We start from the raw sequence: 15,110 nt of genomic DNA, 5'->3' as shown, positions 1-15,110 counted from the left end.
CAGGGTACCTAATACAGATGAAAAGAAAAGTTTAATACTTACCTGGGGCTTCCTCCAGCCCCCTTCAGGCTAATCAAGTCGCTGTCCTCCTCCGCCACCTGGATCTTCTGCTATGAGTCCCGGTAATTCAGCCAGTCAGCGCAGTCCGGCTGTGTGCCGCTCCTACAGCCAGGAACATTCTGCACCTGCACAATAGTGCTGCGCAGGTGTAGTATGCTCCCAGCGGCGGAGTGTGTGCATGCGCACTACACACGACTGGCTCAAGTACCTGGACCCATAGCAGAAAATCCACGTGGCGGAGGAGGTCAGCGAGGGACTGATTAGCCTGAAGGGCGATGGAGGAAGCCCCATGTATGTATAAAACTTTAATTTCATCTGTCTCAGGTTTACTTTGTTACACAGTAGTACTATACTCTACATATGCACTCCCCACAGAGCTGCAGGGAATCCACTGAGAATGTTGTGCACATTGAACATAGAGGTGTTGTCTATCACCCATAAACCTGGTTCAGATTGTGCATGAAGAATGTGTAATAGAGGAAGAATAGCCTCATTCTCCTGCAGAGTACCTGCACATCACTCTTACATGTACCCACAGTCACATTGCCTAGGGCCTGATAGATGTTCTTTGTTCCTGTCTTCTACAAGTACTCTTACCAAGGACTAGTTTTAGTCTATGACTAAAAGTATTAGAGGCAGAAAATCAGCTGACTAGCCAGGTAACTGGTATTGTTTAAAAGGGAATAAATATGGCAGCCTCCATATCCCTCTCACTTCAGTTGTATTTTAAAATTCCTAAGCTTTGGCAGTTAAGAGATGCATTTCATGTTACATACTTTCAATCAACAAAATTGTAATATGCAAATTAGAGGAGTCGGAGTCGGTGGAATCCTAACCTGAGGAGTCGGAGTCAGTGGATTTTTGTACCGACTCCACAGCCCTGGTAAGAAGTGGCCCCCTGAGTGTGCCCTTAGTGGCTGCAGCTTTTGAGCGCTTTGAGTCCAACAGGAGAAAAGTGCTATACAAATGTTAGAATTATTAACTGTGAACAGTGTGAAATAATAGTAAGAAATATTCAATTTATTGGACACTTAAAGGATGATGCATTTCACTGAAGGAATGCTTACAGTGTGGGACTGGGAATGGAAAAACTGAGGAAATCCACCTGCTGGCCAAGCAGCAGTAAGGGCTAGTTCACACTTGATTTAAAAACGTATCCGTAGCTACGTTTTTTGTCCCGGACGAAAAACGTAGCCACGGATACCAATGTTAAAAATAGGAACAGTACACACTCAAGTTAAAAACGTATCCGCGTGCGATCCGCGGAATACGTTTTTAAACCCGGAACGCTGAGTCCGGACTTGCAGCATTTTTCACGGACCCGTATACACGTACGGGTAGTGAAAATCAATGGGGAAACGGGCCTCCCTCTTCACTGACATTTTGGGACACTGGAAACGGATCAGTTTCCAGTGTCCCATGGTGAAGGAGGGGGCCGCCATGCTGGAGGGGGTAGCAGCCAGGACAGGGGGCTGCGGGCAAAGCGGCGGCCAGGGGGGGTCACATCCCCCCCTTGCTCACCTGGGTGCCCCCCGTCCCCGCTCCCCCTCCAGCTCGCATATAATGTAATAATTTGTACCTAAGGAAGTTCGGCGAGCCGGGCACTTCCGCCCACACCGCTCGCCGTCACTTCCTGCGATGCCGCTCACTGAAATACAGAGGGCGACATTGCAGGAAGTGACGGCGAGCGGTGTGGGCGGAAGTGCCCGGCTCGCCGAACTTCATTAGGTACAAATTATTACATTATATGCGAGCTGGAGGGGGAGCGGGGACGGGGGGCACCCAGGTGAGCAAGGGGGGGGGGATGTGACCCCCCCTGGCCGCCGCTTTGCCCGCAGCCCCCCGTCCTGGCTGCTACCCCCTCTAGCAAAAAAAAACAAAAAACACGCAAGCGGATCCAAAACGTGTGCTGCAAAAAAGGCAGCACGGATCCGTTTGCGTTCCGGGTTTTGAAAATCGGAGCCCGGACCGCGGATGCGTCCCGCACCCGGAGCTAGTGTGGCCCAGCCCTTACCCTGTGTTATCACTCCCAATAGAAGCCTGCAGCAAGTCTTCACTGTGAGCAGCAACACCTGATTACTGCGGCTGGGCCAGCAAGTGGATTTCCTCAGCTTTCCCACCTCCCAGTCCAACACTGAATGATTTATACGCCACATTTTTTCAGAACTCTGCAATGTCCTTAATAACTTTTTTGGTGCACATGCTCCGAACACATTTTGTTTTCAAATAGCACCCTGTGGTGCATTTTTTTTTAACTTATGTTGAAATAGATATTTTATCTGCCGTTTACTCTAATTATATTTATAATGATTGCGCTTGAGAAGGAATCCCAGTGTTGTAGAGTGATGAGACTTTTTTCCACTCAATCCTAAAAAGTTTTGACCAGAAGTCCACTGTCAGCAGATGAGAAAGAGTAGCAAGCTGATTGTGTAACTCATTCTGATCAGGTGCTGAGTGAGTAATAGCTTTTACCTGCACAGTTCAGTGAGTCACATGTGCACTGTTCCCAGGATGTACATTAACCACTAATAGCCCGCATCATACTGTGTAGCCAAATAAATGATATGAATGCTTGTATGAATGGGGAAGCTTTGTGTCAGCTGTTGCAATCCACCCTTCCTGATTCTCCCTATTCAGACACATGGTGAGTGATTAATAGAATAAAGGGAGGGCACAAGCTTTCAGCCCAGCAGCACAATAAAGCTAAACTCCAGGCTAACAAAACAAAAAGTCCAGGGAGCCAGACTTAGTGTAATACTGTTATGTCACTCCTGCATTAGGATATTACTCACAAGGTTGAGTTGTCCCTAAGACAACCACTGGTAGAGCTTCAGGCATATTTTCTTGTAGGTCGTCCCCTTACGTCTATTCAGCACGAATTCACTTGGTCACTCTAAGGTAGGCTTCATACTTATGAAAATACGCATGTGAATTGCCAATGTGCTAAAAGAAACCATGTTCGCCACACATCTAATGAAAGTCAATGGAGAATCACACTTTTGTTACAACTGCATTAATATTTTCGAACGCATTAAAAAAAAACTCTTACACATAGCATGTGAATTCCTATTGTCTTTTATTAGCTACCGTAAAAAAGGGGTGCAAAAATTTGACATGTGAACGTAAATTTTAATGTAAAAAAACATTCAGTTTTACACAGTGATTAAGTATGAACCTGCCTTAGCATTCTCCCTGGTCACCACCAGATGTGTGGGTGTAAGAGATGGGGCTGACTGCCTTTTCTGCTAGGGTGGGGGATGAGTACTCTAGCTAGAGCAGGGGTGTCAAACTTAAGTACAAAGTGGGCCAAAACTGTACACTGGGACGAAGTCGCGGGCCAACCTCAGTGTCTACTGGCCACCTCCAACACCCTATACAGATCCCTGGTGTCTAGGGGCCCTCCCTCCCCTATACAGTTTCCTGGTGTCTAGTGACCCCCCTCTCCTATGCAGTTTCCTGGTGTCTAGAGGCCTCCCCCTCCCCTATACAGTTCCCTAGTGTTAAGTGCTTTCCCCTACCTCCTCCATTTGGCTTCCCTGGTGTTCTAGGGCTTCACCTCCAATATAGCTTCCCTGGTGGTCTAAAGTGGGCCAAACATAATGCAAAGTGGGGATACCACTTGAGGGCCAAATTGTATGCCTTTGAGGGCCAGATTTGGTCCGCGTTTGACATGCTAGAGTAAAATTGACAGGCACCCTCTTGGGTTCAGTCTGAGGTAACTACCTTGCCACTTCATTGATGACACTCTGTAAGTTTATTTTTATTTCTTTAAAGAAAACCTGAACTGAACATTAAAAGTCAAAATAAACATACACAAGTTATACTTACCTCCTGTTTATTCTACTCCTCAATCTATTTTTCCTCTCCTGCATCCTGTTTGTCCACTGTGATCAATGGAATTCTCCGTCCTCCATTTTGAAAATGGCTATTACCCAATAACAGCTTCCTGGTCAGTACATTGTTAAACTGTAACATCGCCCACTTGAGCCATAGGGAAACATGGACACATCAGTTCTCCTCTCAGCTGTAACTGACAGCAACTGATATATAACTGACAGCAACTGATATATTTCAGTTCTGACAAAATGTTGTCAGAACTGGAAGGGATCACTGTAAGAAGAAAATTGTGAGCTTCTGAGAGGAACTGATGGCAAAGTAACTATGTAATGTTCATTTGAAGTTACCTCATGTGTTTATTTTAAATAATTTTACTCAGTACAGGTTCTCTTTAATTATTATTTTAATCCCAACAAGTATCGCCAAAGTAGCCAGCTTCATCATGTGAGATAATAATAAAAATATCTGTTGCTAAACATGCACTGCCTTAAAGTTTGCCTCATATAACTTCATTGCTGTAGATCACATGAAGAAAAACTGGCCTATTTGTAAAGCCTGATGCATTGTTGAATACTGCTGCAATACATAAATCATGTTGTTGAAAAAGTTACAGAAAATCACAAGTTTCTATGCAGCCCTATAGACTTTAGTAGTTTTTGCCAGTTTTTAAGGTATTGAAACTGTTCTTACACAGAGCTGTGATGTTGGGGTAGTGATGTGCCTCAGGACAGCATACAATTACCCTGCCAGCATTTTTTATGTTGAAAGTTCCCATTTCCAGCACCAGGCCTTGAATTCTGGAAAGTGTACAAAGGCCCAGGTCTTGGGTGGCTGCTGTCCAAGAGGGCAGCTGGACATGAAAGAGGGGCTGCTGCACAAGGGAGATAAGGCTGCAAATAGAAAAGGGAGCCTGCATGTGGGGAGCAGCACATGGCAGAGAAGAGATGCTACCCAAGAGAGATGAAAATGAAACCCGGTCTACTGTGCATGGTTGTTACACATGGAAAAGGGGGCTGTACACAGAATAGGCTAGGACTAATGAAGATCGGAAAGCCACAAGAACGTTGGCCTAGAGGTGGAACAAGTATATATCTGCCCTTGTCCAACATGCTACTAATAAGCGTTTTAGTAGTGAAACTACAGGATAAGCACAATACCAAGGCCAACTAGCTATTGTATTTTTCGACATACAAGACGCTCCGGACTATAAGATGCATCTCGGTTTAGAGGGCAAAAGCCAGGGAAAAAAATATACTAAACCTGGTGCGTCCATGGTCCGAAAGCGTCTCATAGATGTTCTCCCCCAATTATTGTGTCCCTCTTGTACCTTATGTGTCCCCTTGTTACGGTGGTGCTCTGTTGACCACTCCACTGAGGTGAGAGAACCCTTAGAGTGCAGAGTCTAAGTGCCCACGGGTGTTCACCAGAGCGCCCCGCAAGGGACGATGGACTTTCAGCTGCCTATTGTTCACCAGGTTGCACTCCAGAATTCCCTAACAGTGGATAGGAGAACAGGGGACACCCCGATGTGGAGGTGAGTCTTGAAATGTCTCTGAGTGGAAGATAACAGGAGGATGTAGTAGTTACACAATCCGGGTCAGAGGCAGGCAGCACAGGTTCAGAGTGTTTAGACAATCCGGGTTAGAGGCAGGCAGCACAGGTTCAGAGTGTTAGGCAATCCGGGTCAGGGGCAGGCAGCACAGGTTCAGCACGTTTAGGCAATCCAGGTCAGAGGCGGGCAGCACAGGTTCAGCACGTTTAGGCAATCCGGGTCAGAGGCAGGCAGCACAGGTTCAGCACGTTTAGGCAATCCGGGTCAGAGGCAGGCAGCAAAGGGTCAAGACGGGTAACAATCCGGGTCGGGGGTGGCAGCAGACAGGGAGGTCCAGAAACAAGCCGAGGTCAAACCAGAGGAGTGGAGATCAAGAGTAGTCAGGACAATCCGGGTCAGCAACAGGAGGATCAGGAATATAACAACAGGACTGGCGAACAGACACACTAGCTGACAGACAGATCAGCGCAGAGTGCTGTGAGCAGCTGCCTTTTATACTGCAGGGGGGCCGGCTCTGGAATTGGATTTGGCGCCACGCATGCGTCATCACGTACGCCTGCCGCCGCGCACGCATACAACATGCCAGACGCCGCTTCCGCCCACACGTCTCCTGGCAACAGAGACCAAACCATCGCCAGGGACGCATGCGCACGTACAGATGCTTCCGCCCAGAGCCCGACCCGGAAGTGCGACCCGCGGCAAACCACGGCGCTCCGATTCCCCCGCAGCAATCCGGCCAGGCTGCACGGAGGATAGCTCAAGGACCCCCAGACCAAGTGAGATCATTGCCGCATGACCCTGACACCCCTTCTGTCCCCATGTGTCGCCTTATGGGTCTCCTCAGCTCCCCCGTGTGTCCCCTTCTGTTCCTTATGTGTCTCCTCAGCTCCCCCGTGTGTCCCCTTCTGTTCCTTATGTGTCTCCTCAGCTCCCCCGTTTTTCCCCTTCTGTCCCCCATGTGTCTTCTCTGCTTCCCCATGTCCTCCTGCACTCCCCATGAATAAATAGAAAGCAGCGGCAGTACAGTTTACCTAATCCAGCGGCAAACAGAGATCCTCTGCTCTCCCTCACGGCCCCCCCTAGTGCCGGCTTCTGCTGATTGCGTTATCAGCAGAAGCAGGTGTTCCAACATTTTAGCATACCCATCAAAATAGCATACAAATGCTATTGAGCATGTGCAAAGTCCTGCAGCATGTAAATGAACCCCATAATACCCACCAGCAGAACACTAGGGGAGCAGTGAGAGATAGGAGAGCTCTCTGATTGCTGTGGGCTCCGCTGGATTAGGTGAGCTGTGCTGTTGCTGCTTTATCTTTATTCATATGGAGCGCAGGAAGACACGGAGTGCAGGAGGCATGGTGAGAATACAGGGAGTCTCCGACATCATGGCAGGTCAGTGGTTCTATCTCCCCATTCTTGGGAGAGAAAATTTCTGTCTTATATGCTGAAAAATACAGTACATCAATAAAAGTCACCAGTGGTAGCACTGCTATGATAGGTTACCTTCAAGAGGTCTCAGGCATTAGGAGAGTTTTCAAATGGCAGCAGACTATGTTGGTACTTAGAAAAACAACAGTAATACACAATGCAGAACAGAGGCGACATCACAGCTGTCAATATGTCACTGTATGGTTATATAATTATCTGAATCATAAATGCATTGCAAAGTCCAGGAATACTGTGCATAACAATCACTAACTGATGGCAAAGTCAAAACACTGCCATCCATTTCTGTTCTGCTAAGATTCCAGACCAAACTTTTGTTTAAAGTTTTGGAGACAGTGGAAAGGGTCAGTGTCACTTAACTTGATACAGCTGAGCTAGAGTTTAGACCACTTGTTACATGAGACACTCCTCAGAGAGACTAGACTTGTGCTGGCTAGATCAGATGTTTTTTTATTTGTCCAGAAAGAGCCTTAAAAAAAAGTGTGTTGCCTAGTATAAATACAAATAAGCCAGAGCACATCTTCAGTTTACTCAAGGGTCGTAGTCTTCATATCTTCTAAGTCAGCCTTTCTCAATTTTTTTTGAGCCGAGGAACTCTTACCTTTTTTTTCAAATCTCCGGGAACCCCTGCATGAAAATGATGCCGAGAAAAATTGCCAGGAATAGGGGCCCCTCCCCTAGTATAGGTAGGCAGGCATAGGGGCCCCCAGTATAGGTAACCAGGCAAAATAAGCATAATTTTGTATTCTGTATTTTGTATCATTTTTGTATTTTGTATCTTGTTTCTTACTTTGTACAGCACCACAGAATATGTTGGCGCTTTATAAATCAATAATAATAAGTGTTCTCAGTATAGGTAGGCAGGCATAGGTGTTCCCAGTATAGGTAGGCAGGCATAGGGGGCCCCAGTGTAGGTAACCAGGAATAGGTGTTCCCAGTATAGGTAGGCAGGAATAGGGCCCCCCAGTATAGGTAGGCAGGAATAGGGTCCCCCAGTATAGGTAACCAGGCATAGGTGTTTCCAGTATAGGTAGGCAGGAGTAGGGGCCCTCAGTATAGGTAGGCACGAATAGGGCCCCCCAGTTTAGGTAACTAGGCATAGGTGTTCCCTGTACCTTTAGGCAGGAATAGGCCCCCCAATATAGGTAACTAGGCATAGGTGTTCCCAGTATAGGTAGACAGGAATAGGGCCCCCCAGTTTAGGTAACCAGGCATAAGTGTTCCCAGTATAGGAAGGCAGGAATAGGGCCCCCCAGTATAGGTAACTAGGCATAGGTGTTTCCAGTATAGGTAGGCAGGAATAGGGGCCCCCAGTATAGGTAACCAGGCATAGGTGTTCCCAGTATAGGTAGACAGGAATAGGGCCCCCCAGTTTAGGTAACCAGGAATAAGTGTTCCCAGTATAGGAAGGCAGGCATAGGGCCCCCCAGTATAGGTAACCAGGCATAGGCGTTCCCAGTATAGGTAGACAGGAATAGGGCCCCAGTATAGGTAGGCAGGAATAGGGCCCCCCAGTATAGGTAACTAGGCATAGGTGTTCCCAGTACAGGTAGGCAGGAATAGGGCCCCCAGTATAGGTAACCAGGCATAAGTGTTCCCAGTATAGGAAGGCAGGAATAAGGCCCCCATTATATGTAACCAGGCATAAGTGTTCCCAGTATAGGAAGGCAGGAATAGGGCCCCCCAGTATAGGTAACTAGGCATAGGTGTTTCTAGTATAGGTAGGCAGGAATAGGGGCCCCCAGTATAGGTAACCAGGCAGAGGTGTTCCCAGTATAGGAAGGCAGGAATAGGGCCCCAGTATAGGTAGGCAGGAATAGGGCCCCCCAGTATAGGTAACTAGGCATAGGTGTTCCCAGTACAGGTAGGCAGGAATAGCGCCCCCAGTATAGGAAACCAGGCATAGGTGTTCCCAGTATAAGTAGGCAGGAATAGGGCCCCCCAGTATAGGTAGGCAGGAATAGGGTCCCCCAGTATAGGTAGGCAGGAATAGCGCCCCCAGTATAGGAAACCAGGCATAGGTGTTCCCAGTATAAGTAGGCAGGAATAGGGCCCCCCAGTACAGGTAGGCAGGAATAGCGCCCCCAGTATAGGAAACCAGGCATAGGTGTTCCCAGTATAAGTAGGCAGGAATAGGCCCCCCCCCCCCAGTATAGGTAGGCAGGAATAGGGTCCCCCAGTATAGGTAGGCAGGAATAGGGCCCCCCAGTATAGGTAACTAGGCATAGGTGTTCCCAGTACAGGTAGGCAGGAATGGGGCCCCCAGTATAGGTAACTAGGCATAGGTGTTTCCAGTACAGGTAGGCAGGAATAGGGACCCCAGTATAGGAAACTAGGCATAGTTGTTACCAGTATAGGTAGGCAGGAATAGGGGCCCTCAGTCTCTATGTGTCAGCGTGCGGGGGAAGTAACAACCGGCCCCCGGAGTCTTGTGCAGTCTCAAGTGTCCATCAGCTGCACAGGACTCCAGGTGTCGGCTATCAGCACCCAAAGCGCTGACACACTACAGTGCACACTGACACCCCGAGAGAAGATGCTCACCCAGTGACCACCTCGGTCTCCATCTCCTCTTTGCATCAGCCATCTCTTCCTCCATCCGTCTTCTCCTCCTTACTTCCACCACGCTCGCTGTTCTCAACAATGAAGGGCGCAAAAACTGCCATGAAAGAGAGCGGTGTGATGTGCTGCGGATTGAATCAATCCGCCGGTCGCATCAGTGGGACTATTTTTTGCCCCACGGAAGGGGAAAGCGGGACCAATCTGTCCCGCAGAAGAGGCAAAATGCTGCTGAACCCCTGAGGGATTCTCACGGAACCCTGGTTGAAAAACGCTGTTCCAAGTTATAATGGTTATGCATGAACAGGTACCCCAGTCTGCTTTTTCTGGTTTCAGCATCAGAGACCCTATATATTGCTGTATATTGAATGTAGCCCTGCCCTCCCAGTAATGTTTATCTTAGGCTGATTAGCTACAGTATGTTGAATTCCCCCTCAGAGCATTCTGGGAGACCAGGCATATTTTGTACTGGAATTGGAACATTCCGCAGATATCACCTGACAGGGCTAAAGATGTTGTCACCTGTGATAAATTTCTATTAAATCAGGGAGAGGAAAGATTTTTCAATGGACAAACACTGCCTAAATTTATAAATGAATATTGTAAAAAAAAAAAAAAAAAAGAAGAAGCAGTTGTATTTCTTACGTTATTTTCCCTACAGTTACTCTTTAACTACAGATGGGCTTGGAAGAAATGTTTGTATTTCAAACTCAGTATCACTCTGGCAGGAGAACAGCATTAAAAGATACATCCAGGCAGTTTAAAAAAATCTAAATCCACTTACCTGTGGCTTCCTCCAGCCCCTGGCAGCCTCCCTGTGCCCTCGCCGCAGCTCAGGTGGCCCATCAGTAGTTATGCGCCTGCGCAGTACAGTCCTGATGACGTCGGCCAGACCATGTGACCCGCGCTGTGGAGCGCAGAAGAAGCTGACCAGGAAGCCGGCCTGCAGCTGAGGACACCGTGAGCCACCTGAGCTGCGGCGAGGGCACAGGACGGATGCCAGGGGCTGGTGGAAGCCCCAGGTAAGTGGCTTTTGATTTTTTTAAACTGCCTGGACGTATCCTTTAAGTGTCACACAATTTGTTTAAAAGTACAGGAAGTAAGGGAAGGCCCTTCAGTGGCGACGTAAACTAAAAATAAAAACACTTTTTATGCCTGGTACACATGATGAGATTTTCTGGCAGATTTACTGTCAGATCGATTATTTCCAACATGTCCAATCTGATTTCCAATCAATTTTCAATAGAAGTGATTGGAAATCAGATTGGACATGTTGGAAATAATCGATCTGACAGTAAATCTGCCAGAAAATCTCACGTGTGTGTACCAGGCATAAGATCAATGTGGAAAGGTTATCAGATTTTGACAGGTTATCAGGTTTTGACTCCTCCCATCTTACTTTATTTCCCAGAGCCCTCTTCTCCAAAGTGGTAACCTACTTACTGTAGTATTCAGGTTCGACCGCTAGTTCCAACCTCACCCCAATTTATCCACAACAGAAAGAAGGTTTTGGCTGAAATGATGTATTTTGTGCAGTAACTAAAGCATGCTGAACACTGCAAAAAGCACACCAGCCCGTTTTCCCTTCACCCAGCTTTCCTCAGCATTCTGTGCTACAGCACTACCTTCTGCCCCATGCTTACGTGCTTTCCTGCACCCATTCTGTGCAACTGAGCCTGTCCACTACAAAGAACCCAGCTGTGTCCCTGACATCCCGCATTCCTCACACATTCCTCATACATTCAGCTGGTCAGAGATAGTGACACAGACTGAGCTATCTGCAGAACAGACACTGCTGATGTAACAGGTTCTCGCTGTGCTGTGTATGTATTGGGCAAAGAGATAATATGGACAGGCTGCTGTAAAACTATTTATAGACTGAAGACAACAGTTAAACCCATGCAAAGCATGACATGACTATCCTGTTCAGCCTACATAACGATCCTCATACAGCCAGAAGCTCAGCTCTATGCTATGGAAATGAGGGAGGGGGAGAGAAGGATCAGGAAGCCTCCTGCTGCAGTACTAATTGGCCAGAAAATCCAACACAGCTAATTGATATTTCCCCTAGCTTAGCAAGCTGCACACGCATCAGACCTCATCCGTCTACACCAGGGGTGTCGCACTCAATCACGTAATGGGTCAAAATCTAAAACATGGTCAAAGTTGTGGGCCAAATTGCTTATTAAGATTTAACATTTATTAAACAGTCTTAAACTAAGTAGCGTAACTATAGTGACGGGCGGGCCGGGGAGATATGGGAGCTCGCTCCTCCCCCTGCTGCAGAGTAGTGCAGTGGAGCAGTTTAATATTTACCTTCTACAGCGCTGCTTCGGGTCTCCTGTGTTCTTCCTGATAGCCACCTGCTCTATGCTGCATACCTCTGGTTCTGAATGCATATCACATGATCGGGAGCTGGAGGTATGCAAGCAGTGTGTGCAGCTGCCAGGTAGAACAGAAAAGGGGAGGGAGTGCGTTTCTGTGTGTGCGCATGCAATTTACCAGCCACATGGGGGGGGGGTTTCAAGGAGGGGGCCCGTGCTAATTTTGCTGGGGGTCCCGTCAGTTGTTGCTGGCTCAAGCGGTTTAAACCAGAAACACTGTCACTGGTGTGCTCCTTTGGATGAGAGGACAGTGTGATGTCATTCTTCAACTGCTTACAATGATGCTCGTTTGAATTAAGGGCCACATACAATAGTGAGAGGGGCCTATATAGTAATAGTGAGAAATTTGGTCCGGGGGCCATGAGTTTGACACCTGTGGTCTCCACATTTCTATTCACTAATGCAAATGTAGAAAGGAGGCTGGCACCACCAGAAGTAGAAAAGTAAAAATTAGCTATTTATTGATCAGTCATAAAATGATAGCATGTTATTTTTGACCATGCTATCATTTTATGACTGATCAATAAAGAGCTAATTTTTACTTTTCTACTTCTGGTGGTGCCAGCCTCCTTTCTACATTTGACTACTGAGGATTCTGAGGATACAGGGATCCAAGGCTTGGGCACACAACAGCTCCTTCCTATGGATGAGTGCTCCTCCAACTTCTGTTTTTGATCTATTCACTAATGCATGTATAACTATCTCTACATTTAAAAATAGCCCAAAGCCTTGTGCACACACTAGAAGGTGCTCAGCCGAGGCAGTCAGTCGGGGCAGCCTCTGTTAAGAATCTAGTGTTTGTACAGCTGTACCCGATCCCTCTGTGACATGGCAGGGCGGAGTCTGACAGATTTGTTGTTAGCCAGCAGGCTAGCAACATGTTCTGTTCCTATGCAATGAAAGGGTGAAGCTAATCGGCACAGGAGTGATGTCATGCGGTGGGTGGAGTAGGTGTAGAGAACAATGCTTTTGGCCACCAGATGGGTCATTGGGGTCATTGGCTGTGTGGTTGAGAGGGGTGGGGGTTGCTGAACACACGCTGGATTCTTGGCAGACACAGTTATTATTGACCACTACTGAGTTTTATCTAGTGTGTGTAAGGGGCAAAAGGCGACAATTGGACAGAGGTGGCTTATCACGTGTTAAAACAAATATGTTGATGCATTCAAGTCTTGAGATGCAGAGACAGTGATGTATGAGAAGATGCTGGCGCTACATAAATCAATAATAATGTTTCAGTGAGTAGCTGTGGCCAGACATACGGGGTCTGTTTCTAATGTGAAATGTTTGTTTGTTCGCTACAATTCATCTAGTTGCGTCATGGTTAAAACTCTCGCCTTGCAGTGCTGTATCCATGGCTTGAATCCCAGCCGGGGCACTATCTGCAAGGAGTTTGTATGTTTTCCCCGTGTCTGCGTGGGTTTCGTGCGGGCACTCCGGTTTACTCCCACACCCCAAAAACATACAGATAAGTTAATTGGCCCTAGACTGCGATACATATAGACATATGACTATAGTAAGGATTAGATTGTGATCCCCTCTAAAGGACAGTCAAGTGACAAGATGATAAACTCTGTACAGCGCTGCAGAAGATGTCGGCGCTATATAAATGCTAAATAATAATAATAGTAGCTCAGATATCTTATTGTAGCCATAGAGGGTGTAGAATAGATAATTACAAAATATTTGTGTTTCCTTTATAGAGAGAAATGACAGAGAGGATCTGCCACTGATGCGGGGCCCAATGTGAACATTCAGGAACATGGAGTATTCAGGAACCTGCAGAAACGTCTTCCACAGGACCTGTCACATTGTCCTTCTCCTCTCGGACTGCAGACACCAGCATCTCATTCTATTTATTTTCCAGGACCTGAGCTCTAAAAGCCCCGGTGGCTACCTAAAAAGGCTGGTGAAGAAAGGCTTGCGGTGGGGCATTTGTTAGCTTGCTGTGGGGCATGTGTTGGCCTGTGGTCAGCTTATTGGACTGGAGCACAGTGTATTGCCATGTCCATCCAGATACAGATTTACTTGCAGAGCTGCTATCGGGCCTCCTGTGAATATCCGGTCATTTCCTGGAAACGGCAGCTGAATAAACTTTCTCACCACGCACTTCTGATATTTCTAGTCAGCATGATAACAGGCATTCTATTTTATAACGTAACGCGGGCAATGCCTGATAGGTCTGTTTGCGCAAAGTTGTGAAACATTTGCATCATTACCCAGGAAAGCAGAAAAGTCATGGTTTCTGGTTAGTGATAGGACTCGACTCGTGGAAAAGGCCCCATTGCCATGGCCTAAAAAGAGAACTCCTGAACACGGCAGGGGCAATAGAGATGTAAGAGGGTACCTGCTGAACATGGATGAGGGGAGGTGATTATAGGGGGGAAGCACATAAAATCAGAGGGCTGCTGCAGAAAAAAGGACTGAAGCACAGGGAAGACAGGATATACATTTGACTCTACATCAAGGGTGTCAAACACAAAGTGGACCAAAACTGAACACTTAGACCAAATGTCAGGCCAACCTCAATGTCTATTCGCCCCTTCCCTCCACTATGCAGTTCCCTGATGTCTAGTGGCCCTCCTCCCTCCCCTATACAGTTCCCTGGTGTCTAGTGGTCCCTCTCCCACCTCTAAATAGTTCCCTGGTATCTAGTGGTCGACCTCTAAGAGCTCTTTCACACTAGCTAACGCGTGCACGAACCTGACGGCATGGCATTGGGAAGTTGTGGTTAGACGTGTATCAGTGGCACTAGTTCTAGTTACAATGCAACACTCTTGTCTAATGTGAACAATGACATGAAAGTCAACAGACTTTCATGTTACCTTTCTTACCGCATCCTAAGGGCATTCTGTCAAAACAGACAGAACAGCTCCTAGTGTGTAAGAGCCCTAAACAGTCCCCTGCTGCCTAGTGACCCCACTCCTTTCCCTATACAGTTTCCTGGAGTCTAGGGCTTTCCCCCTCCCTTCCCAATTTTGCTTCCCTGGTGATAAAGTCCAATATAGTCTCCCTGGTTGTCTACAGTGGGCGAAACATAATACAAAGTGGGGAACCCACTTGTGGGCTAAATTTGATGGCTCTGCGGGTCAGAGTTTGACATGTATGCTCTAGATGGCAAGGAATCTGAAGCCTAAAAAATTACCTGATTTTAATAGCCAGTCCTCTTCAGCATTAATGCCATAGCGGAATCGCCGAATACCCGCGTCAGAACGAGGCCATAATCACCCTGAAATCCCTGGGGCAAAATTCAGGGCTCCTTCCTGGTAGAGGCA

The 15,110-nt window shown here is 47.3% G+C and overlaps 1 protein-coding gene across 1 annotated transcript in view; it reads left to right on the top strand.

The window, feature by feature from the left end:
- The window catches only part of MOB3C (MOB kinase activator 3C), a 56,245-nt gene extending 41,770 nt beyond the window's left edge, over positions 1–14,475 (top strand). The window contains exon 4 of the mRNA XM_068239602.1: positions 13,539–14,475. Within this exon, the coding sequence (XP_068095703.1) occupies positions 13,539–13,568 (30 nt within the window). The 3' untranslated portion in view covers positions 13,569–14,475. The remainder of the gene's footprint in view (positions 1–13,538) is intronic.
- Positions 14,476–15,110: the final 635 nt, after the last annotated feature.

Source organism: Hyperolius riggenbachi, chromosome 6 (genome assembly GCF_040937935.1).
Source record: "Hyperolius riggenbachi isolate aHypRig1 chromosome 6, aHypRig1.pri, whole genome shotgun sequence".
Classification (NCBI taxonomy): domain Eukaryota; kingdom Metazoa; phylum Chordata; class Amphibia; order Anura; family Hyperoliidae; genus Hyperolius; species Hyperolius riggenbachi.
This window is presented reverse-complemented; position numbering and strand designations above follow the sequence as displayed.